A 24,493-nucleotide genomic window follows, 5' to 3' on the forward strand; every position below is an offset into this window, starting at 1 on the left:
CAGTCAAAACTAGAGGCTCTGACGGCCAGGGTCACCGAGGCAGAGGAACGCGTTAGCGAATTGGAGGATGGGTTAGTAGAAGAAAAAACGAAAATAGAAGCTGGTCTTAAAAAAATCCACGCCCACGAATGTAGATTACGGGAGATTACTGACTCTATGAAACGATCCAATGTCAGAATCATCGGCATCCCTGAAGGGGTGGAGAAAAACAGAGGTCTAGAAGAGATATTTGAACAAATTGTAGCTGAAAACTTCCCTAATCTAGCAAGGGAAACAAGCATTCGTGTCCAAGAGGCAGAGAGGACCCCATCCAAGCTCAACCAGGACAAACCTACGCCACGGCATGTCATAGTGCAATTCGCAAATATTAGATCCAAGGATACAGTATTGAAAGCGGCCAGGGCAAAGAAATTTCTCACGTACCAAGGCAAAGGTATCAGGATTACGTCAGACCTGTCTACAGAGACCTGGAATGAGAGAAAGGCTTGGGGGGGCATTTTTAAAGCTCTTTCAGAGAAAAACATGCAGCCAAGGATCCTTTATCCAGCAAAGCTGTCATTCAGAATTGATGGAGAAATAAAGACGTTCCAAAATCGCCAATCATTAACCAATTTCGTAACCACGAAACCAGCCCTACAGGAGATATTAAGGGGGGCTCTATAAAGGTAAAAAGGCCCCAAGAGTGATACAGAGCAGCAAGTCACAACCGATACAAAGACTTTAAAGAGAAATGGCATCATTAAAATCATATCTGTCAATAATCTCTATCAATCTAAATGGCTTAAACTCTCCCATAAAACGCCACAGGGTTGCAGATTGGATAAAAAGACATGACCCATCCATTTGCTGTCTACAAGAGACTCATTTTGAACCCAAAGATGCATTCAGACTTAGAGTAAGGGGATGGAGTACCATCTTCCACGCAAATGGACCTCAAAAGAAAGCTGGAGTAGCAATTCTCATATCAGATAGACTGGATTTTAAACTAGAGGCCATAGAGAGAGATACAGAAGGGCACTATATTATTCTTAAAGGAAGTATTCAACAAGTGGATATGACAATTATTAATATATATGCCCCCAACAGGGGAGCAGCAAGATACACAAGCCAACTCTTAACCAAAATAAAGAGACATATAGATAAGAACACAGTAATAGTAGGGGACCTCAACACCCCACTATCAGAAATAGACAGAACACCCTGGCAAAAACTAAGCAAAGAATCAAAGGCTTTGAATGCCATACTCGACGAGTTGGACCTCATAGATATATATAGAACACTACACCCCAGAACCAAAGAATACTCATTCTATTCAAATGCCCATGGAACATTCTCAAGAATAGATCATGCTCTGGGACACAAAACAGGTCTCAGCCAATACCAAAAGATTGAAATTATCCCCTGCATATTCTCAGACCACAACGCTCTGAAATTGGAACTCAACCACAAGGAAAAACCTGGAAGAAACTCAAACACTTGGAGGCTAAGAACCATCCTGCTCAAGAATGACTCGATAAACCAGGAAATCAAAAAACAAATTAAACAATTTATGGAGACCAACGAGAATGAATACACAACGGTCCAAAACCTATGGGATACTGCAAAGGCAGTCCTAAGGGGGAAATACATAGCCATCCAAGCCTCACTCAAAAGAATAGAAAAATCTAAAATGCAGTTTCTATATTCTCACCTCAAGAAACTGGAACAGCAACAGAGGGACAGGCCTAACCCACTGACAAGGAAGGAGTTGACCAAGATTAGAGCAGAAATCAATGAATTAGAGACCAGAACCACAGTAGAGCAGATCAACAGGACTAGAAGCTGGTTCTTTGAGAGAATCCATAAAATTGATAGACCACTGGCAAAACTTGTCCAAAAACAAAGAGAAAGGACTGAGATTATTAAAATTATGACTGAAAAGGGAGAGGTCACGACCAGCACCATTGAAATTGCAAGGATTATTAGAAACTTTTATCAACAGCTATATGCCAAAAAACTAAACAATCTGGAAGAGATGGAGGCCTTCCTGGAAACCTATAAACTACCAAGACTGAAACAGGAAGAAATAGATTTCTTAAATAGGCCAATTAACTATGAAGAAATTGAGTCAGTGATAAACAACCTTCCAAATAATAAAACTCCAGGCCCAGACGGTTTTCCTGGGGAATTCTACCAAACATTCAAAGAAGAAATAATACCTATTCTCCTAAAGCTATTTCAAAAAATAGAAACAGAAGGAAAGCTACCAAACTCATTCTATGAGGCTAATATTACCTTGATCCCCAAACCAGGCAAAGACCCCCTCAAAAAGGAGAATTACAGACCGATTTCTCTAATGAATATGGATGCCAAAATCCTCAACAAGATCCTTGCTAATAGAATCCAACAGTACATTAAAAGGATTATCCATCATGACCAAGTGGGATTCATACCTGGGATGCAAGCATGGTTCAACACTCGCAAATCAATCAATGTGATACATCATATCAACAAGAAAAGACTCAAGAACCATATGATCCTCTCAATTGATGCAGAAAAAGCATTTGACAAAATACAGCATCCTTTCCTGATTAAAACCCTTCAGAGTGTAGGAATAGAGGGTACATTTCTCAATCTCATAAAAGCCATCTATGAAAAGCCTACTGCAAGCATTATTCTCAATGGGGAAAAGCTGGAAGCCTTTCCCTTAAGATCAGGAACACGACAAGGATGCCCACTCTCGCCACTATTATTCAACATAGTACTAGAAGTCCTTGCAACAGCAATCAGAAGACAAAAAGGGATCAAAGGTATCCAAATCGGCAAAGAAGAAGTCAAACTGTCTCTCTTTGCAGATGACATGATACTCTATATGGAAAACCCAAAGGAATCCACTCCCAAACTATTAGAAGTTATAGAACAATTCAGTAAGGTGGCAGGATACAAAATCAATGCCCAGAAATCAGTTGCATTTCTATACACGAATAACGAGACTGAAGAAAGAGAAATTAGGGAATCCATCCCATTTACAATAACACCAAAAACCATGCGTTACCTTGGAATTAACTTAACCAGAGACGTAAAGGACCTATATGCTAGAAACTATAGATCACTTTTGAAAGATATTGAGGAAGACATAAAAAGATGGAAAAATATTCCATGCTCATGGATTGGAAGAATTAACATAGTTAAAATGTCCATACTACCCAGAGCAATCTACACTTTCAATGCTATCCCGATCAAAATACCGAGGACATTTTTCAAAGAACTGGAACAAATAGTCCTTAAATTTGTATGGAACCAGAAAAGGCCCCGAATCTCCAAGGAACTGTTGAAAAGGAAAAACAAAGCTGGGGGCATCACAATGCCGGATTTCGAGCTGTACTACAAAGCTGTGATCACAAAGACAGCATGGTACTGGCACAAAAACAGACACATCGACCAATGGAACAGAATAGAGAACCCAGAAATGGACCCTCGGCTCTTTGGGCAACTAATCTTTGATAAAGCAGGAAAAAACATCCGGTGGAAAAAAGACAGTCTCTTCAATAAATGGTGCTGGGAAAATTGGACAGCTACATGCAAAAGAATGAAACTTGACCACTCTCTCACACCATACACAAAAATAAACTCCAAATGGATGAAAGACCTCAATGTGAGACAGGAATCCATCAAAATTCTAGAGGAGAACATAGGCAACAACTTCTATGACATCGGCCAGAGCAACCTTTTTCACGACACATCTCCAAAGGCAAGAGAAATAAAAGATAAAATGAACTTATGGGACTTTATCAGGATAAAGAGCTTCTGCACAGCCAAGGAAACAGTCAAAAAAACTAAGAGACAGCCCACGGAATGGGAGAATATATTTGCAAAGGACACCACAGATAAAGGACTGGTATCCAAGATCTACAAAGAACTTCTCAAACTCAATACACGAGAAACAAATAAACAAATCATAAAATGGGCAGAAGATATGAACAGACACTTTTCCAATGAAGACATACAAATGGCTAACAGACACATGAAAAAATGTTCAAAATCATTAGCCATCAGGGAAATTCAAATCAAAACCACACTGAGATACCACCTTACGCCAGTTAGAATGGCAAAAATAGACAAGGCAAGAAACAATTGTTGGAGGGGATGTGGAGACAGGGGATCGCTCCTACATTGTTGGTGGGAATGCAAGTTGGTACAGCCACTCTGGAAAACAGTGTGGAGGTCCCTTAAAAAGTTAAAAATTGAGCTACCCTCTGACCCAGCCATTGCACTACTGGGTGTTTACCCCAAAGATACAGATGTAGTGAAGAGAAGGGCCATATGCACCCCAATGTTCATAGCAGCATTGTCCACAATAGCTAAATTGTGGAAGGAGCCGAGATGCCCTTCAACAGATGACTGGATTAAGAAGCTGTGGTCCATATATTCAATGGAATATTACTCAGCTATCAGAAAGAACGAATTCTTAACATTTGCTGCAACATGGATGGCACTGGAGGAGATAATGCTAAGTGAAATAAGTCAAGCAGAGAAAGACAATTATCATATGATTTCTCTCATATTTCTAACTCATTCTTCTATTGAATATTTGCCTTCTGTTTTCCCCTATTACAAATAAATCTGCAATGACTGTCCTTGAACAAATACCCTCTTGCTGTTGTTAATGTAATTCTATAGGTAACTTCTCAGAATTGTTAGGAGGTAGGTGCATTTTTATTTTGTGCTGACAAATCACTCACCAAAAGTCTAACCAATTTGCAGTTCCTCCAGGAATGTGTTACAATGCTCTTGTCCCTGCACCCTCACTGACACTGAGGATTATACTTTCCTACTTAAGGGAAGAGTTTCTGGTTTTAGGTTTAGGTTTTGCTTTTTAGTGAAAAGTCTCGTTTGTGATCCTAGGAAAGAATCCAGTTGAAAGGAGGATTTTGTAAATTATAAAAAAAAAAAGGAGATAATTGACAGGTCATAGTCACAGAGGGCATAGGTCAGTGATGTCAAGAATATGAATAGGGGCGCCTGGGTGGCTCAGTCGTTAAGAGTCTGCCTTTGGCTTAGGGCGTGTCCTGGCGTTCTGGGATGGAGTCCCACATCGGGCTCCTCGCTGGGAGCCTGCTTCTTCCTCTCCCACTCCCACTGCTTGTGTTCCCTCTCTCACTGGCTGTCTCTCTGTCAAATAAATAAATAAAATCTTTTTTAAAAAAAATATGAATAAAAGGTGTGAATTTCTTCTGAGACATTAACAGAGGAATAGTAAATAGGTAAAGATGCAAATAAATGCAAAGGAAATAGGAAATTTTTTGTAGTCATCTTTATTTTAAAGAAATTAGAAGCCAAGTCCCCTGTTGAGATAGAGGATCAGGTTTATTTGAAAGAGAGAGAGTGAGCACAGAACACAAGCACTCTCTCTCTCTCTCAAATTAATAAAATCTTTTTAAAAGAAAAACAACAGGCAGAGATGGGGGCACCTGGGTGGCTCTGTTGGTTATGTGTCTGACTCCTGATTTGCACTCAGGTTGTGATCTGAGGGTCATGGGATTGATCGAGTCCCACTGTGGGCTCCATGCCCCGTGTGGAGTCTGCTTGGGATTCTTTCTTTCCCTCTCCCTCTGCCCCTTCCCACCCCCCAACTCAGGCATGCTCTCTCTCTCTCTCTAAAGAAAGAAAGAGAGAGAGAGGGAGGGAGGGAAAGAGAGAAAGAGGAAGGAAGGAAGGAAGGAAGGAAGGAAGGAAGGAAGGAAGGAAGGAAGGAAAAGAAAGAAGAAAGAAAGAAAGAAAGAAAGAAAGAAAGAAAGAAAGAAAGAAAGAAAGAAAGAAAGAAGAGAAAAAGAAGAAACAAGCAGAGGTGTAGTCCTTGGATTTGCCTGCATCTGGAGCTTCTAGGTTAAAGTAAATTTATCTTACATTCACAGTGAGGTAGTTTTATTCTCTTCCGTTTCCTGTCCCATGAATAGAAGTTATATGAGCTAAGACACACATCCACTGGTGAGACCACATGGGAAAGTGATCCTTGAGTTCTGGTAAAAAAAAAAAAAAAAAAAAAAAAGTTTAAAGTATAAATTTAATACACTGCATTACTCCCATATAAAGCCATACTGTTGATAGTTTTTCTTTGTATCATTCCAAGCATAAAGCCATTTAATTTATTGGTTTTTATTAGTAAATTATGATATAAGCAAACATTATTGAAAATTCTGATCAACATAAAGCAGAAGCCCAATGACTTGGGTGGGTTTACATGATTTGAATCCTGGTCAAGAGCCCCCTGAGATTAGTAATGGATGCAGTAATACTCTGTCAACTTATTCTCATTTAGAGATTACCTCTACTTCTGGGGAATTGAAGCATCTTCATATTTAGACTCTACTTTTGGAGTAAACGTCTTCTCTCTTTTTTTTTTCACTCTAACTCTCACATTGATTTTGGGCATGTAGAAGACAAAACCAAAGTGTCGTGAGTCTGTAGTGAGTTTAAGTGTAAAGCAAGAGGCTGATAGAATAGTAAGGAATATACATCACTGGAACATTTCTCCCTAAAAAATAAAATGTTATAAGAGTAAATGTGTTAATGGTGGGAACATGTTTATTAGAGAGAAAAACATATGCACATGTGTTTATTTTAATTAAAATTCCTTTTACTCTATACTTGCCTTGTTGACTTTATAATGAATTATGTGAGGACAGAGACCAGTTATTCCACGTGCACCATTGTACTGCTCCTTACATACTCTGGGTGCATAATAAATACTGTAAACAATTGAAAATGAGAAACACAAATGCATTTTGAAGCAAATTGGTCATATTTTAATCCCTAATGTTCAATTTTAGTACTTGGAAACATTTTAGTTAGGCAAGTCGTGTTTTAGCATACTTTTTATTTCTACAGATATTCTGGTTCTCAGTCATACTCTGTGGTTTTATTAGCAGTTTCGTGGGTCTGAGTCTCATTTCCCCAACTCCAAATATAAGCTTTTTGAGGATAAAGACCATTTCTTCTCTAAAATTATTGTGACAAGATACAAAATAGACCTTCAGTAAATTATTCAAATTATACTTCAATAAAAAATAAAAAGTTCTTACTGCCATGAATTGCATTTCAACTCATGCTGAATTCATATGCTTTTATGTGATCATGCACCCCCATCTATACTCTCTATAGTTCATTCATGTTATTCTTTTCAGTTTATTGAAGTCAAAATGTGACGGCTGGCTGCTAGGAGCATCATCATCCATCAGAAAGTACCAAGAGTCCACTAACAGCGGTGAGACTAGAAGGGAGAAGAAGACAGTTGGGTTTCAATCACATACAGAAGATGATACCCTATGGACATGTCAAAAGAAAGATACACATCGACCCCAAAGAGGTAAGCTTAGTATCTCTAATAGCAAAAGGAGAAGCTGTTCCGGGGCCAGTAGTTGCTGGTGGGTGCTAGCCGTGAACTCCAGATGATTTCTACAACCCTGAACGAGAGTTAAGTATATTAACCAACTGACATGTGTCTGCAAGGCCACAGGTGGCACATCTGCTAGATCACTGAATTGCATCAGCCTTTCTCTTAGAATACTCTTATAAGAAACTGATTTGTCCCTCTTTGTAAGCAGCAAACCGTAAGGCTGATTTAACGGTAAGTATGGTTATAGGCATAAAATAATGTTTAAAGTGAATAAAGAGGACAGGAAATTGAATGTAAATTTCTGCTGGGAGAGTAAACTCTAACAAATATAGTTAATTCTCAATTAACTAGAAATATGGGAAGCATGAAGGAGAGGTCATAGACAATTCTACATTGTGGCTAAAACAAAACTTTATAAGTCTGAAGCATATATTGCCTAGCAGTCTTTTAATTGCCAGTAATTCTTCCTACTTTAGATGTCGCAGATTTTTTTAAGATTTTATTTTTATGTAATCTCTACACCCAACATGGAGCCCGAACTCACGACCTCGAGATCGAGTTGCGCACTCCACCAGGTGAGCCAGCTAGGCACCCAGATGTCACAGATATTTTAAAAGAAATCAATTATAAAATAACTGTGTGAAATGTTGAGTGAAGTGCCCAAACTTTAATTGTGTTTCCTGATTGTTTCTGGACTGGCTTATGGCTTCACCTCTCCTGAGATTATCAAGGGAGGGACTTCACAGCAGAATGCAGCAGGACTGAACTTCATTGTACAGAGAGATTACAGGCAAGAAAGGACTGCAAAAAGCCTTGGAGCCCCTCTGCTCACACCTCTTCCTCAGATATCTGTCTTACCTGCTCACAACCATTAACCCTGACTTCCTTCTTTTTTTTTTTTTAATTTAAATTTTAGGTAGTTAACATACAGTGCAGTATTGGTTTCTGGAGTAGAATTCAGTGATTCACCACTTCCATACAACACCCAGTGCTCATCACAAGTGCCCTCTTTAATGCCCATCACCGATCTAGCCCATCCCTCACCCACCTCCCTCCATCAGCCCCTTTTGTTCTCTCTCCTTAAGGGCCACTTATAGCTTGTTTACCTCTCTCCTTCCCCGCTACCCCATATGTTCGTCTGTTTTCTTTCTTAAATTCCATACACAAGTGAGATCATATGGTATTTGCCTTTCTCTGGCTGACTTACTTCACTTTGCATAATACAGTCTGGTTCCATCCACATATTTACCTCTTTTTTTTACTGGGCTGGCACCTGCCCACCTCTGGTATTAAGCAACCAACTTTTCATAATCTCTCTAGCCACTCTTACATGTATTTGTTTGAAAAATGGGCAGTGTTTTGTTAGAAGATCTTGTATACCATACTCCCATTACCTGCTGCCTTTGTCATGATTTTTGGTTTTAACTATGATTAATCTAGAAATTGTTTAATCTTCTTCCAAATAATTGAGAGATGATAATTAGTCCAAGATTCAGAAGAGAAAGCATCCACATCTTGAAAAGCAAGTACGTTTTATTTGACATAAGGCAGAAGTTCTACAGACCTCCATTGCATCAGGACAACTTAGAACAACTTTTGTCTTTGTAGAAACAAAAATGAGATTGAGGAGACTTCATCTCTGAGATAGAATCTTCTTTATTTGCTCTGTGAGTCCTTGAGAGATGAGAAACTTGTATTCTCTTCTTAGTCATTGCACTTTGGAGAATAGAGAACCAATCAAAACTGGTGTGTGTGGTGGTTACACTGCAAGTCTTAACATAGTTTTCTGTTCACTTGTCAACAAATTTGTGTTGTGTGCCAGCACTAAAATAAAATGGCAAAATGAGAAAAATAAAGTGTAATAGCAAAGGGACAAATGACTTGTGTTATTGGTTAAGACCATAGTCACATCAGAAGGCTGCAGTTGGAAAGGCACTTTGAGAAAGGTACCATCAGGCCAGCCCTTACAGTGCTGGAGGTTAATCTCTCCCGGGCCCAGCTATGGAAGCTATAAGCCTGGAAAGGGCTTGTGTCCAAAAAAAATCAATTTCTAATTTGAAACAAAATCATTTTTGACTAACAGGGGTTCAGAACCCATTACTTTTTGTTGTATAGTCTGCTGACATTTCAGCACTTTCTGTTGTGCACAATGAATCCTAATAGTCATTTTATAATGTTGCTATACCAATCAATTTAACCAAGACAAAGCTGTTAAAATTCCGCAAAGTTTTCAGAAACAGTTTTCACTCACGGTTTTATTTTTTTCATTAGCTTTTTTCCTTTTTCTTTTCTTTCTTTCTTTTTTTTTTTTTTTTTTTTTTTTTTTTTTTTTTTTTTTTTTTTGGTGGGGAAAGGTTGTAGTGTTGCAGTGGGAAAAAAGTAGAAACTTTCTCATTTTTTTTAAGAGAGTTTTGTTTTAAGGTGTTCACAGGAATTAACTTTTTTCTTTCTACTTATAAGAAAGATTGTCATGTAAGGGGTGCCTGGGTGGCTCAGTCAGTTAAGTGTCCAGCTCTTGATGTCAGCTCAGGTCATGATCTCAGCATCATGAGATTGAGCCCCACGTTGAGCTCTAACCTGAGCATGGAGTCTGCTTAAGATTCTCTCTCTGCTTCTCCCTCTGCCCCTCCCTGTCCCATTCAACGCACTCACGCTCCCCGCCCCCCCAAAAAAAAGGAAAGAAAAAAAGGATAGTCACGTATTTTTCTCTTCTTTTATTCTGATATGGAGCCATTGCCAAATTACTGTATACCTGATGATCGAGGAGCTGAAGTTGCCCCTCTAAGTCATTCTGCTCATTGCAGAGCTGGTATGCACAGATTACAGAACAGAGCATCGGCATGTATGGTGGCATGCAGCCAGATGGGAGATGGGCTTTACAAGTGTGCTGCAAGAGGTTTGGACACCCTGTTTATCATAAGGCCAGTGACCCAGCACTAATTGCCTCAGTCACACTGCTTGGTTTAGTGTCTCCTTAATTGCTTTCCTTTCTTTAGTGTGTCTAAAATTTTTAACATACTTTTCTTCTTTGTTTCTTTTGTTGTCTTTAATCATTAAGTACCACATAGGATGTTTACTGCAGGACCATTAATCTTTATTATCAGTCTCTTATTCCTCTACCTTTTCTGTTCTTCTCACCATTCTGTCAACTTTATTGATACTAAATATATAAAGACCTGAGTCTTGTCTCAAGAAACAACCTTGGAATCACAACAATGTGTACAGTATTGTTAGAATTATACTTAAAATATAAATTGTTTTTCAATCATCAATGCTTGGAATAGTCTATTTTAGTTGCCTTTATTGAGCTATGTGTAACAAGGAGATATTACCTAGGAAAATCTAAACTTGAGTCAAGAACTTTTAAGCCAAAGGCACAAATCTGGAAACAGACACTGTTCATTCCAAACACCTCCCTACTCAGGGGTGTTTGTTTGTTTGTTTGTTTTTCCTCTCCCAGCTTGCCTTGAACTGCCCTTTTCTTATCAATCACTGATTCCCTTTCATAAGAGCCTTCGAAGCTGAGGGCATTTTTTTTGTGTGTGATGCTGACAGGCTAGCAGAAGCTGTGAGACCACTGAGCAGACATGTTCCAGAATCGAAATGTTTGACCTCAGGGCTTGCCATTGCCCATTTCTAAATGAGGCTATAAAGGCATCCCAAAGCCCCCTACTACATTTAGAGCTATGCCTGTTTGTTCCTTCTTCATGGATCTCTGAGTCTTCTTAAAACTTCAAGAGAGGCTGAACCTAAAGTAATTTGGATTTAACTGATGGTATTGACCATGCCTTCCTTTTTGTCTTTGGGCTTTTTTAGGCTATGTAATATACAGCAGATATCACTGGTTGAAGGCCCCATAGTTTTAGCTATAGTTTTTTTCCCTTTTAAAAAGGAATTCAAATGCAAGAGACCAGCATTAAGAGTTGAAGTTGCTGTATATGAAATATTGGCACTTAAACCAGAAGCTCGACATTTCCCATTCTCTACAATAGAAGTATCTCAAAATACTATACAATTTACTTTTTTTGTATTTTGTATCTTCTCCCACTAGAATATGAACACTCTGTATTTTACTGTTGCATCCCCATAAGAACATTGCTTAACATGTAGTAGGTACTCATTATGTATTTGTTGAATGAATTAGTATAACACGATCAATGATAGATAGATGATAGATAGATAGATAGATAGACAGATAGATTTTTCTTTCTGTGTCGTTGCCCCATTTCCCAGCTATAAAGATCTAATCAGTTAGACCTTTTGACCACAGGACCTATGGTGATTGATTGGCAGTGTCAAAGAGATATCAGTAGAGTGTGGTCTTAAAAACAGCACTGCCTTGAGAATCAAGAAAACTGTAGGGTTTTTAAATTTTTCTTTTATTCTGATTGAGATTTAATTTACATACAGTAAAACTGCATAGGTCTCAAATTCAGTTTGATAAACTTTGACAGTTGTATATACCTATACAATTAAGATATAGTACCTTTCCATTCTTCATGAAATGCTCACTCATGTTCCTTTCTAGTCTAACATGGATTTTTCTTTTTTCTTTTTTTTTTTAAAGATTTTATTTATTTATTTGACAGAGATAGAGACAGCCAGCGAGAGAGGGAACACAAGCACGGGGAGTGGGAGAGGAAGAAGCAGGCTCCTAGCAGAGGAGCCTGATGTGGGGCTCGATCCCAGAATGCTGGGATCACGCCCTGAGCCATAGGCAGACGCTTAACGACTGTGCCACCCAGGCACCCCTAACACAGGGTTTTTCTTAAACATGACCTTTCTCGAGACAGAGTTCCTTTCTGGGTTTGCACATTTCTGCCTTCCGTATCCTCAAATGGCCTTTTCGCTATGAGCGTACATTCCTGGTGTGTCTCTCTCCCTTTTTTTTTTAAGCTTTTATTTATTTTATTTATTCGAGAGAGAGAGAGTATGAGCTGGAGGGAAGAGGGAGGTAGAATCTGAAGCAGACTCTGCACTGAACTCGGAGCCTGATGCGGGGATCAATCTACTGACTGAGAGATCCTGACCCGAGCCAAAATTGAGACTCTGCTGCTTAACTGACTGAGCCACTCAGGTGCCCCCTGTCTCTCTCTTCTTTTAAGGACAAAGGATCATATGAGACTAAAGGCCACCTATATGACCTCATTTAGCCTTAATAACATCTTTAAAGATCCTATCTCCAAATACAGTCACATTCTGAGGTGTACTGAAGATTAGGACTTCAACACATGAATTTGGGGAGAGTGGGGGAGCACAGTTCAGTCCATAGCAACTAATTTTTTCCCAGTCTTTATGCTTTTTATTTCTTTTTCTTATCTCATTATATTGCCTAGGACTTCTATTACAATGTAGAATAAAATGGTAAAAGTGAACTTCCATAAGGAGGTCCTGATCTCATAGGGAAAGCGGTCTACCACCATTTAGTATGATTTTAGCTATAGTTTTTTTTTTTTTTTTTTTTTTTTGTAAATGCTCTTTATCAGGTTAAGAAAGTTCCCTCCTCATTTTACTGAGAGTCTTTATCATAGCTAAGTGTTAAATTTGATCAGGTCTTTTTTTGTGTACCTGTTGAGATGACCATGCGTTTTCTTCTTTCTTCTGTTAATTTGATGAATAACACTGATTGGGAGATACTGGTGTGTAATACCTTTCTTTGGTAATGACCTTGTCAGAGTTTGGTAACAGAGTTATGCTGTGTCATAAATAAGTCAAGAGGATGTCAGCAAAAATGGCAGAGTAGAGACTTCCAGAGCCCCCCCCCGGCTCCCCAAAATACTGAAAATACTGGCAAAACTGCCAGAATCAGCCTTATGAGAACTCTGAAAGATAGTGAAAGGTTAATAAAAATCAAGCAAATGCTTAGCCAACAAAAAGTCCACTGAAACATGGTCGGAGAACTTAGTGGAATTTTAAGTTAGCCTTGTCCCATCCCCATCCCCAGCATGGCAGCATTCTTGAAGATGGCATCCTGAGTTCCAGGTATGAGCACCTGGTCCCAGAGGAAGCAGAACAGATCTTGTTCTCAAGGAATTGTGTTTGTCTCTTTTCACCTATTTCCTAAAGGATTGACACAGGATTTTTCTTAAACGTGACCTTTCTCGGGACAGAAAAGCAACTACATGTAGGACATTGCTTGCAAACATTAAAAACCAAGTGAACGCACCACTGCTGCCTGAAGTAAAAAAGTAATAGTTGAGACAAACAATAGACACATCAAAGCCAACAAATTAGACAACCATAGATGAAATGGACAAATTCCTAAAAAAACATAAACTACCAAAACTGACTCAAGAAGGATAGGAAATCTGAATAGACCCAAACAAGTAAAGTGATTAAGTCAGCAATCAAAAACCTCCCAAAAAAGACAAGCCCAGGACTTGAAGCAGATGGCTTCCCTGGTAAATTCCACCAAATATTTAAAGAAGTAACACGAATCCTTCTGGAACTCTTCCAAAAAAATAGAAGAAGGAACACGTCTTTGCTCATTTCAGGCATTACTCTGATGGCAGAGCCAGACAAAGACATCACAGGAAAACTACACACCAATATCACCATGAATATAGATGAAAATCTCCTCAATAAAATACTAATAAAACTGAATGCAGCAGCATATTAAAAGAATTACATACAAAGTGGGATTTAGCCCAGGAATGCAAAGGTAGTTCAACATACAAAAACCAATCAGTGCAATATACCACATATCAATAGAATGAAGGGGAAGAACGCCTGGCTGACTTTGTCAGTAGAGCATGCAACTCTTGATCTCAGGGTCATGAGTTCAAGACCCACATTGGGCATGGAGCCTACTTTAAAAAAAAAAAAAAATGATGGGGGAAAAGGAACATCAACCTGACACAAAAAAAAATTTGACAAAATCCAATACTCTTTCATGATAAAAACAATCATGGTAATAAAGTGGTAATAAAAGGAAACTTCCTAACATGGTAAAGCGCGTATATGAAAAACCCATAGCTAACATCATATTCAGTTGTAAAAGACGGAAAGCTTACCCCCTGAGATCTGGAACAAGACAAGTATCCCTGCTTTTGCCACTTCTGTTCAACCTTGTGCTGGAAGTTCTAGCCAGAGCAGTTAGAGAAGAAAAAGAAATAAAACATATCCACATTGGAAAGGAAAAAGTTAAACTGTTTAAGCAGACAATATGATTTTATATATAGAAGATCCTACAGGATGCACAAAAATCTCTTAGAGCTAACAAATGAATTCAGCCAAGTGGCAGGATAAAATTCAATACTCAAAAATCACTTGCATTTCTATACACTAGTAACGAACTACTGAAAAGGAAATTTAAAAAAAATTCCATTGATAATAACATCAAACCAATAAAATACCTAGCAATAAATTTAACCAAGAGTATAAGACTTGTACATTGAGCAGTACAAAACATTGCTGAAACAAATTAAAGAAGACCTGAATAAGCAGAAAGACATTTTGTGTTCATGGATTTAAGGACTTAATATTGTTAAGATGTCAGTACTTCACCCCCTAAGTGATCTACAGATTGAATGCAGTCTCTGTCAAACTCCCAATATCGCTTGTGTGGAAATGGAAAAACCAATTCCAGAATTCATGCACAATTACAAGTGTCCCCGAATAGTCAACATAATCTTGAAAAAGAGAAGCAAAGTTGAAGTCAATCATACTTCCTATCTTCAAAATTTACTACAAAGCTTTAGTAATCAAAACTATACTGAGGTTATACCTATACCTGGCATGAGGTTAGATACAAATAAAGAGAGAAATCAACAGAATAGAATTGAGTCCAGAAATAAACCCATACATCTCTGGCCAATTGATTTTCAACAAGGGTACCAAGACAATTCAACAAACGGATAGTGTATTCAACAAATGGTGCTGGGACAACTGGATATCCACATGCAAAAAAATGAAGTTGGATTCTTCATTTATGTACTTCATGCCATACACAAAAATTAACTCAAAATTAATCAAAGAGCTAACAATAAGAATGAAAACTATAAAACTCTTAAGTAAAAACGTCAGTGTAAATCTTCATGTTCATATATTAGACAGTGGCCTCTTGGATATGACACTAAGAGCACAAGCAACCAAAGAAAAAATAGGTAAATTGGACTTAATGAAAAAATTTTTTGTGTCAAAGAACACTATCTATAGAATGTAAAGATGCCCCACAAAATGAGATAAAAATTTGCACATCCTGTATCTCCAATGGGTCTAGTATCCGGAATATATAAAGAACTTTTACAGCTCAATAACAAAGACAAACAACTCAATTAAAACCTGGGCAAAGGGCTTGAATAGATATTTCTCTTAAGAAGATATTCAAATGGCTAATAAGCATATGAAAAAATGTGCAACATCACTAATTATTGGGGAAATCCAAATCAAAACCACAGTGAGACACTGCTCCACACCCACGTGATTATTATAATTTAAAAAATGGAAAATAACAAGGTGGTGAGGATGTCTAGAAATCAGAACCCTCATACATTGTCAGTGGGAATTTAAAATAATAGAGCCACTATGGAAAACGGTTTGATAATTCTTCAGTAAGTTAAACATAGAATTACCATATGACCCATCAATTGTACTCAGAGGTGTATATACAAAATAATTGACAACAGGTGTTTAAACAAATTTTGTAATTCATAGCAGCTCTATTCACAATACCCAAAAGGTGGGAACGACCCAAATGCCCATCAACAGATGAATGGATAAACAAAATGCAGTATATCCATACAATGGAATATAATTTAGCCATAAGAAGGAAGGAAGTTCTGATATGTGCTAAAGCATAAATGAACTTATGCTGGGGCACATGGGTGGCTCAGTCAGTTAATGTCTGACTCTTGATCTCAGGATCCTGATTTCAAGCCCCACCTCGGACTCCTGCTGGGATGGAGTCTATTTAAAATTAAAACAGAAAAGGAAAAATTATGGTAATTGAAAGAAGCAAGACACAAAAGGCCACATGTTGTATGATTGTATTCATATGAAATATCCAGAATAGACAAAGCAGATTTATGGTCACCAGGGACTTAGGAGGGGAAAATGGAGAATGACTGCTTAGTTGTTACAGGGTTTTTGTCTGAAGTGATGAAAAAGGTCTGGAATTAGATAGTGTGTTGGTTGCACAATATTGTGAATGTACCTAATACCAACAAATCGTACTCATTAAAATGGTTAAAATGGTAAATGTGTATTTTACCACAATTTTTAAAAAATAAATGAGGTAGTATTTTTTCTCTCCTCTGTTTTCTGAAAGAGTTCATGTAAGATTGATATTATTTCTTCCTTAACATGTTTTATAGAATCCGCCATTGAAACATCTGGCTTGGAGTTGTTGCTGTTGTTGTTAGTGTTGGTAGTGATGGTATGTGTGTGTGTGGGTTTTCTTATTTTGGATTTTATTTTTCTTTAACAGATACCGGACTATGCATATTTGTTGTTTCCTTTTGTGTTCAGTTTTGCTGAATTTTGCTTTTCACGTGATTTGCTCATTTCATCCAAGTTGTTGACTTTATTGGCGTAAAATTGTTCATAACCTGCCTTTTCTTTGATGGCCTTAACATCTGTAGTGATATCCCTCTTTCATTCCTGATATTGGTAATTTTTAATTTTCTCTCTTGATCAGCTTTGCGAGGGGATAATCAATTTTACTGTTTTTTTAAAGAAAAAAACCCAGCCTTTTCTTTTTGTTGATTTATGTCTATTATGTGCTTGTTTTCTATTCCATTGATTCTTGTTCTCATTTTTATTATTTACCTTATACTAATTTGGGTTTAATTAGCTCTTTTTCCCTAGCTTCTTAAATTGAAAACTGAGATCAATGATTTTAAATCTTTCTTCTTTTCTAATATAAGTGTGTAAAACCATAAGTTTCTCTTTAAGCATTGCTTTAGCTGCCTCCCACAAATTATGATAGGTTGTGTTTTCATTTTCATTCTTATGTTAGCAAGACTAAAGCACCAGGAATGCTTGTCTGCTGATCAGAGTGTAAATTTATACAACCACTTTGGAAAACAGTTTTGCATTATTTATTGAAGATAAAGAACAAATACCCCATATCCAAGAGATTCCGTTTCTAAGTATATATACTAAAGAGAATCTCATACACACAACAATTAACTTTCAAATATGTTCATAGCAGCTATATTTAGTTGGGTAGGCTAAACTGTGGGTAACAAATAGAAAAAAATATCAACAGCTTAAGGAGCAAGAAGTTTCTTCCAAGATCACCTTGAGTATTATAATAACACAGAGGTTAGTAAACTTTGTTCGTGGCCAAATCTGGCCCACTGCTTGTTTTCATAAATAAAGTTTTATTAGAATACAGTAATTTCCATTTTTTGTGTATTGTCTGTAGATGCTTTCATGCTACAACCACAGAGTTGAACAGCTGCAACGCAAGTTCAATGGCCCACAAAGCCTAGTACATTTACTAAGTGGCCCTTTATAGGAAGCTGTTGGCCCTGTTATAACAGGTCAGCAAGAAGGAGGAAGGTATAGAGTACATGTGGAAGGTTTTTATAGGATAGGCCTGAAATGGCACATACAACATCTGCTAGTTTTCCACTCGACCACACATAATTATCAGGGGGATTGGGAAATATAATCTAGCCGGTGCTCTGGACAGAGGGAATTTTGGTGAATAACTGGCGGCCTCTGCCACAGCAAGTGTTCTTCATAATAGCCCCAAACCAGAAATTCTCTAAATATCCATCAATAGAATGGATAGAAAATCATAAATGCATCCAGTGGGATCCTATGTAGCAAAGAAAACAACCTGCAGCTACATAAATCATCAACACAGATGAATCTCACGGACATAATATTGAGCAAAAGAAGTCTTCAAAAGAATATTTATAGTATATTTCTATTTTTATAAAGTGCAAAAGCAGCAAAACTAAGTCACAGTTTTGGGATGCATTCATAAATGGTAGAACTACAAAGGATAGAAAGGGAATGGTTATGAGATTAGTAGCTGGTTCCTGGAGGTGAGAAGAGGCTGTGATCAGGGATGGACTTGATGTTTCCAAAGGGCATTGCTGCCACTACTTCATTTCTTGATCTGCAAAAGTGTTATACTGGTATTTTCTTTATCACTTATTCTTTAAACTGCATGTATAACATAACTGCGAAATAAAACAAAGGGCCCAGAAACAGAGTTTTCCTAAACGTTGAACTCTAAGAAGTTATGTTGTCATGAGATGTTGCCTAATGGATGGGCAGACATAGACCCAGGTCCATGTAAACGGGATATGCTCCATTATGTTCAGTTTCATCTATGTATGCAAAAATATATGTATGTGTATATTTACATAAATATATTCAAACATATTTATACAACCTATCACCCTAATGGATAATATTCTTATCAGCACTTTTATTTTTACTTATTTATTTTTTTAAAGATTTATTTATTTCAGAGAGAGTGCATGAGCAGGGGAAGGGGGGATAGGAGGAGAGGGAGAGAGAGAGAGAATCTTGAGCACACTCCCCACTGAGCAGGGAGCCTGACACCCCCCCCCCACAACCCTGAGATAATTAGCTGAGCTGAAACCAAGAGTCAGACGCTTAACCAACTGAGCCACCCAGGCACCACATGCACTTTTATTTTTAGAAGGCGTATGTTGTCTGTGCGTGTGTGTGTGTGTGTGTGTAAACAGATATGTAGTTTTATGAATATGCATAACTGTATGTAATTGTTGGTATACTTAATATGAAATCAAATTTTGTAGAAGGAATGAGTATAATTAAAAGCTGATACATAGCTTTCCAGAAGCTTAATAAGGAATAGCACTTAAAGAATTAAGAAAAAGGAATAAACTTGTCCTATGTCTTAGACCAATAATTCTTAACTTTTTGGAGGGTCTCGTACCTTTTTAGAATTTGATGAAAGCTATGGCCCCTTTCCTTAAAGAGTAAATGGGAACGTATACACACATCATTGTGCCTGCAATGTTGAGGGAGTCACACATTCATGAAGTATATCCATGGATTCCATAGGAGTCCCTGGACCCTCTGATAAAATTCCTTCTTTAGATTGTCCCTATCAAATGTCAGTTATCGCAGCTAAACTTTTTTTTTTTTTAAAGATTTTCTTTGTTTATGTGACAGAGATAGACAGCCAGCGAGAGAGGGAACACAGCAGGGGAGTGGGAGAGGAAGAAGGAGGCTCCCAGCGGAGGAGCCCGATGTGGGACTCGATCCCGGAACGCCGGGATCACGCCCTGAGCCAAAGGCAGACGCTCAACGACTGCGCTACCCAGGCACCCCCTCAGCTAAACTTTTAATAGAAGTATCAAAACAGAATAAATAAGACTAATGTTCAGGTCTTCTGTAATAGTGATTACAGAGATAATAATATTCTTTCACTACCAGGCATTTCTTCTTCCCTCACCTTACCCACAAACCCCTCTCAGTTGTTTCTACTCCTGTTTGTACATTTTAATTTCCCCTCACACCACCCAGGACTCTACCCAGACAGTTGTAGTAGTAGTGAGCTGCTTTACCTGCCTCCGTTGTCTCTGTCCCACTCTATCCCAAGTTCTGCCACAGAAGTAATCTCTCCAACGACCAGTTCGGGTTTTTTCTTTAATTGTGTTCGTTGCTGCTGTGCTTTATTTTTGAGGCCAACTAGCACAGTGTTTAAGACTAATTTGAAATACAAAGTCAAAACCCAGCCTGTTCTTACTAGCTGTGTGATATTGGACATGCTGCTTGACCTTTCACAGTTTCCACTTCGTTATCTATAAAATGAGGACAATAATATAAGTTAAGAACTGTTGGAAGGAATAATGAGATAATGCATGTAAAGTGATTAGCAAGGTACGAGGGCATAATGATGCTCAATAAATATTTCCTGAATACATTAAATATTTAGCCTCAAGGTTTTTAATTTAATGCTTTTGCTAATTCCATGCTCCTTATTCCTTCCCACCAAAATACCACCTCCTGCATCAAATCTTCCTTAATCCTACAGCCATATGTGATCTCTCCCACTTCTTAATTCCTCAGACTTTTTGTACTGTTTATTATGGGGGAGTAGCCTAATGGTAAAACTCGGGAATCAGATTATCTGGACATGAGTATTGGCTCCATCACTTACTAGCTTTATGGCCTTGGGCAGGCCATGTAAATCCCCTATGGCTTATTTTGTCTATCTGTAAATGAGTTATAAAAATAGTATCTATTGCAAAGGGTTTTCATGAGGATAAATATAACTAATTTCTAGAAATAGCAAAATTAGAGAGAGCTAGAGGAGGGATAGGAACAAAACAGACAGAGATGGGGCTGGCCACAAATGGGCATGAGGGAACTTTGAAGAGTGAGGAAATATTCTAAAACCATATTGTAAAAAGAAATAAGTCAATCCCATGACATTTTTTTTTAATTACTTATTTGAGAGAGAGAGCATGCACATGGGGGCAGGGGCAGAGGGTGAGGGAAAGGATTGCAAGCAGACTCCTCGCTGAGCACAGAGCCCTATGCAAGGCTCGATCTCACAACCCTGAGATTGTGACCTGAGCCGAAACCAAGAGTCCGACGCTCAACTGACTGAGCCACCCCGGTGCCTCATCCATGACAAATATTTTTAAAACTGGGTTGTGTCCATGCTTTCATAAGCTGTATAAATTTACTATTTTTCAAACTGTATGCTTAAGATGGTTAAATTTTATGGTATTCAAATTGCAATGAAGCTGTTTTATAAAAAGATAAATGGTGTATGGCAGAGGCCTAGAACAGTACCAGGCACATACTGAGCGTAGCGTATCTGTTAGCTGTTGTCACCTTATACTGCTTGGGTTATTTATGATTCCTTACCAGATTGTTCAGAGTATCTCATATTCTTACTCTCCCATCTTCTTTACCCTCCCCTCAACTAACTCTGAGATTAATCCCTTCCCATCATTAGGTACTTGGTAAATATTTACTGACAGACTGATGCACTGTAGGTACTGATGGGCTTTCTGTCTAGTATGAAAATATACTGGTTTAGGTTCAGGGTCCCACAGGTTTGTGTAGACAAAGAGGACTGAGAGAACAGTCAGTATTGAGTGTAGCTTTTAAATATCAAGGATCATGGTGACTATTTTGATGCTAATCTCTGTACATAGGAGACTCTTGCTTTCTCTGGGCCTGATTTTCTCTGGTTAACACCGAGAAAGGGTGCCATTCCCAGAATTAGAATACTATATTCTTGGCATTTGAGGGTCTGGTATTCCCAACACACCAAAGCTGTCTTCCTGTTACTTGAATAGTTACACTGTCGTCAAAGAGTAAATTTTCCCAAATCATTTCTTTAAGCAGCCTGGGCAATAATTTCAGAAGAACCAGAAGAAAATTGTGGCTGAGATTCTTACAGTCTTCTAAGAAAAAGACAGGGATGTTTTATATTGTTTGGAAAATAATATTAAGAAGGAAAAGGAGAAGGAGTAGATTAGATTATTGTTATTAGAAATAATAACAATAATTAGAAAACAAACAAAAACAAAAAATCTTTCTGTCCATGCCATCTTATTTAGTACTCCAGAGGGGAAAAATAATTATTACATGAACATTGCTTGTCAGAAAGGAACAGAGACCAAATCAGCCCTGGAATGGTTAGGTGAGCACCTCTTCCAGTCAGACACTTGTTTCAGCCCAGTGTGCAGTTCTTGGAAAGAAACATTCAAGACTTCTGTCTGCCTTGAAAGTTTAAGGGGTAAGAGCAATTTAACTGGGGGGTTTGGAGATACAAAGTGCTGGACTCAAAGAGCAGAAAGATCTCTTCTCAGAATGGTTAAAGGGAACAAAATAAAGCAATCTACCTTCTTGGGCATTTTCACAGTAAACTCGAATCAGCAGGAAGATGACAGGCTGTCAGGTTTAAAAACAAAATCACTAGCCAGTCTGTTATTGCACAGAGGTACTTTTTTTAAACAAGATACTGTGGATCTCTAATGTTTACAAAATCAAAACAACCCACTGAGTTTTCCATCTGCCATTGTTTCATTTCAGAGGGGAAAAAATAGCTTATTTTTAAAGCTTAGGGATTTTGGAATGTCTAATATATGGCTCAGAATGGACTTTTCCATTTCCTTTTATTGAATGCCCAAATTAATTCCTTTTATCGTTCATACAGGAACAGTGGCAGGAGTTAGAAAAGATGCGTCCACATCTCCAATGACAACAGGAAGCCAAAAGGAACTTGTAATTGCAAACTCATCGGCACTGCAGCCTGAGGCTTCCCGGTAAGCCTCAGGGACTCTGGTTTAACATACTTTAGATGAGAGCCTTCAAGGGTCGGGGAGTCATTTAATAAGGAGTGGGAAAGTCTTGACAATTCTTAATAGCTTTTACTCAAGAGAAGGGCCTTATTTGGAAGCATCTAGATTTGGCCAGGTTGATCTCACAGAGCCCTTTCCTTTACACATGCCCCGCCTTAATTGAAACTGGTAATTGGCAAGGATTTCCAGAGAAACACAAAGCTAATCCTATCTTTCATCAGAAAATGCGCTTAGCAGCAGGCCTTTCCCAATTTGTCATAGAATTGTTATACACTTGGACTTTAAGTTTAACTAACTGAAGTAATTGATACTGAAAATTATAGTGGGCTTTGTTACAGTTTTAAAGAACTGATACCAGAGACATCTTAAGAGTTAAGAATGTGATCAGCCTTTTCTGCAGTCAGGAAAAGAAATACATCATTAAAATTTTTTCACATCCAATAAACCATCCCCCTATTATGCATTTAAGGCTGAATATATAAACAGCAACACCAAATGGGCTTAGTTTCGGCTTCCTTAGGAATGTGATTGTAAATTCCTAGCATTTTATCAGATGAATGTAGATTTTAAGACTTAATTTTAATTATAGAGAACTTTTGCGAAATAACTCTAACACAGAGGACAATAATGACTGCCATCTATTAGGCACCACCCTTTGTATCGACTATAAGTGGTACTACTATCATCCTCATTTCCAAGATTAGGAAACTAAGAGATTGAGTGACTTGCCTAAGGTCACATAGCTAGTAAGAGGTGGAACTAACGTTTCAGACTCCAAAGCCCATTATCTTAAAAACTGTAATAGTTGACAATGACAACCTCCTTATTTTGACGGTGACCCACAATCAAAAGAAAATTTAACTAGTTTACCACATTCTTTGTCCTTTACTCCTTTCTTTTATTTTTAATGCTGCCCTTATTAGCATTTTCCAAGTACCCACATTGAGCTGTCATTCTGAAATGTTGAGGGGGGTTCCCTCCTTGGACCACTCAGCATTGTGGCTGAATGCTTGTGCTCAAAGAGGATCCATCCCAGTCATCTTGAGGGCTTCCTCTGGAGAAGTTAAGGTAAAGAGGAGAAATGATCTGGATTTTCAATCTTAGTGAATTTTCCTATTGAAGATTAAAGTGAGATCTTTAACACTACTTTAATGTGTTTTTGATGATTGCATTTCAGTTTAGAGAGAAGCATGAAAAAGAATAAAATGTTTCCCCAGTAAGAGTTTTGTAGAACATTCTCAGCACACATTTTGTGACTGGACCATATCAACCTTGTACAGTTTTACAAGCCAAGGTTAAAATTGCTGTGAAGACTCATATTTACGGACCTTAAAAAAGGGATTCTGTATCTGTTAGTTCTTAATACTGCAAATCAGCCAAATATAGATTCTCAGAGGTTTCATAAATAATGAGTACTTGGCTAAATAAAACAATGTGTAACACACCGGATTTCATCCTTAGAAGTGCATGATGGCATATTATAGGTCTGTTATACAAAGTGCAGAATTGAAAAAAAAGATTCAGGACTATGAAAATCAGTTACCAGGAGGGCACAGTGGTTGCTTTCCAGATTTCAGAATCAAGATTATTTGAATTATTTTTATTTCAAAGTGTAGAAAAGGCATTTTTTATAGACTGCTTTTCAGTTACATGCAAACTCTTAATGCTTAAGACAAAACTTTATTCTTCATCCCAACAAACCTTTGAAGGTACTGACAACAAGAGTAAAAGCCTACCCACCCTATATTCCAAGAATTTTCCAAATTTGCAAAAGAGGATGGGGGTGGGACAGATGCTGGTGGGAAACAGGTTTTGCTTTGTTCTCTGAAAAGCACTAACACCT

General features: G+C 37.9%; 1 protein-coding gene across 1 annotated transcript in view; it reads left to right on the forward strand.

Annotated features, from left to right (window-relative positions):
• The window catches only part of KIAA1328 (KIAA1328 ortholog), a 323,965-nt gene that overhangs the window by 267,688 nt on the left and 31,784 nt on the right, over positions 1-24,493 (forward strand). Inside the window, 2 exon segments of the mRNA XM_034643054.1 lie at positions 7,164-7,345; positions 22,506-22,614. Of these exon segments, the coding sequence (XP_034498945.1) occupies positions 7,164-7,345; positions 22,506-22,614 (291 nt within the window).

The sequence above is a fragment of the Ailuropoda melanoleuca genome, chromosome 14 (assembly GCF_002007445.2).
Source record: "Ailuropoda melanoleuca isolate Jingjing chromosome 14, ASM200744v2, whole genome shotgun sequence".
Classification (NCBI taxonomy): Eukaryota; Metazoa; Chordata; class Mammalia; order Carnivora; family Ursidae; genus Ailuropoda; species Ailuropoda melanoleuca.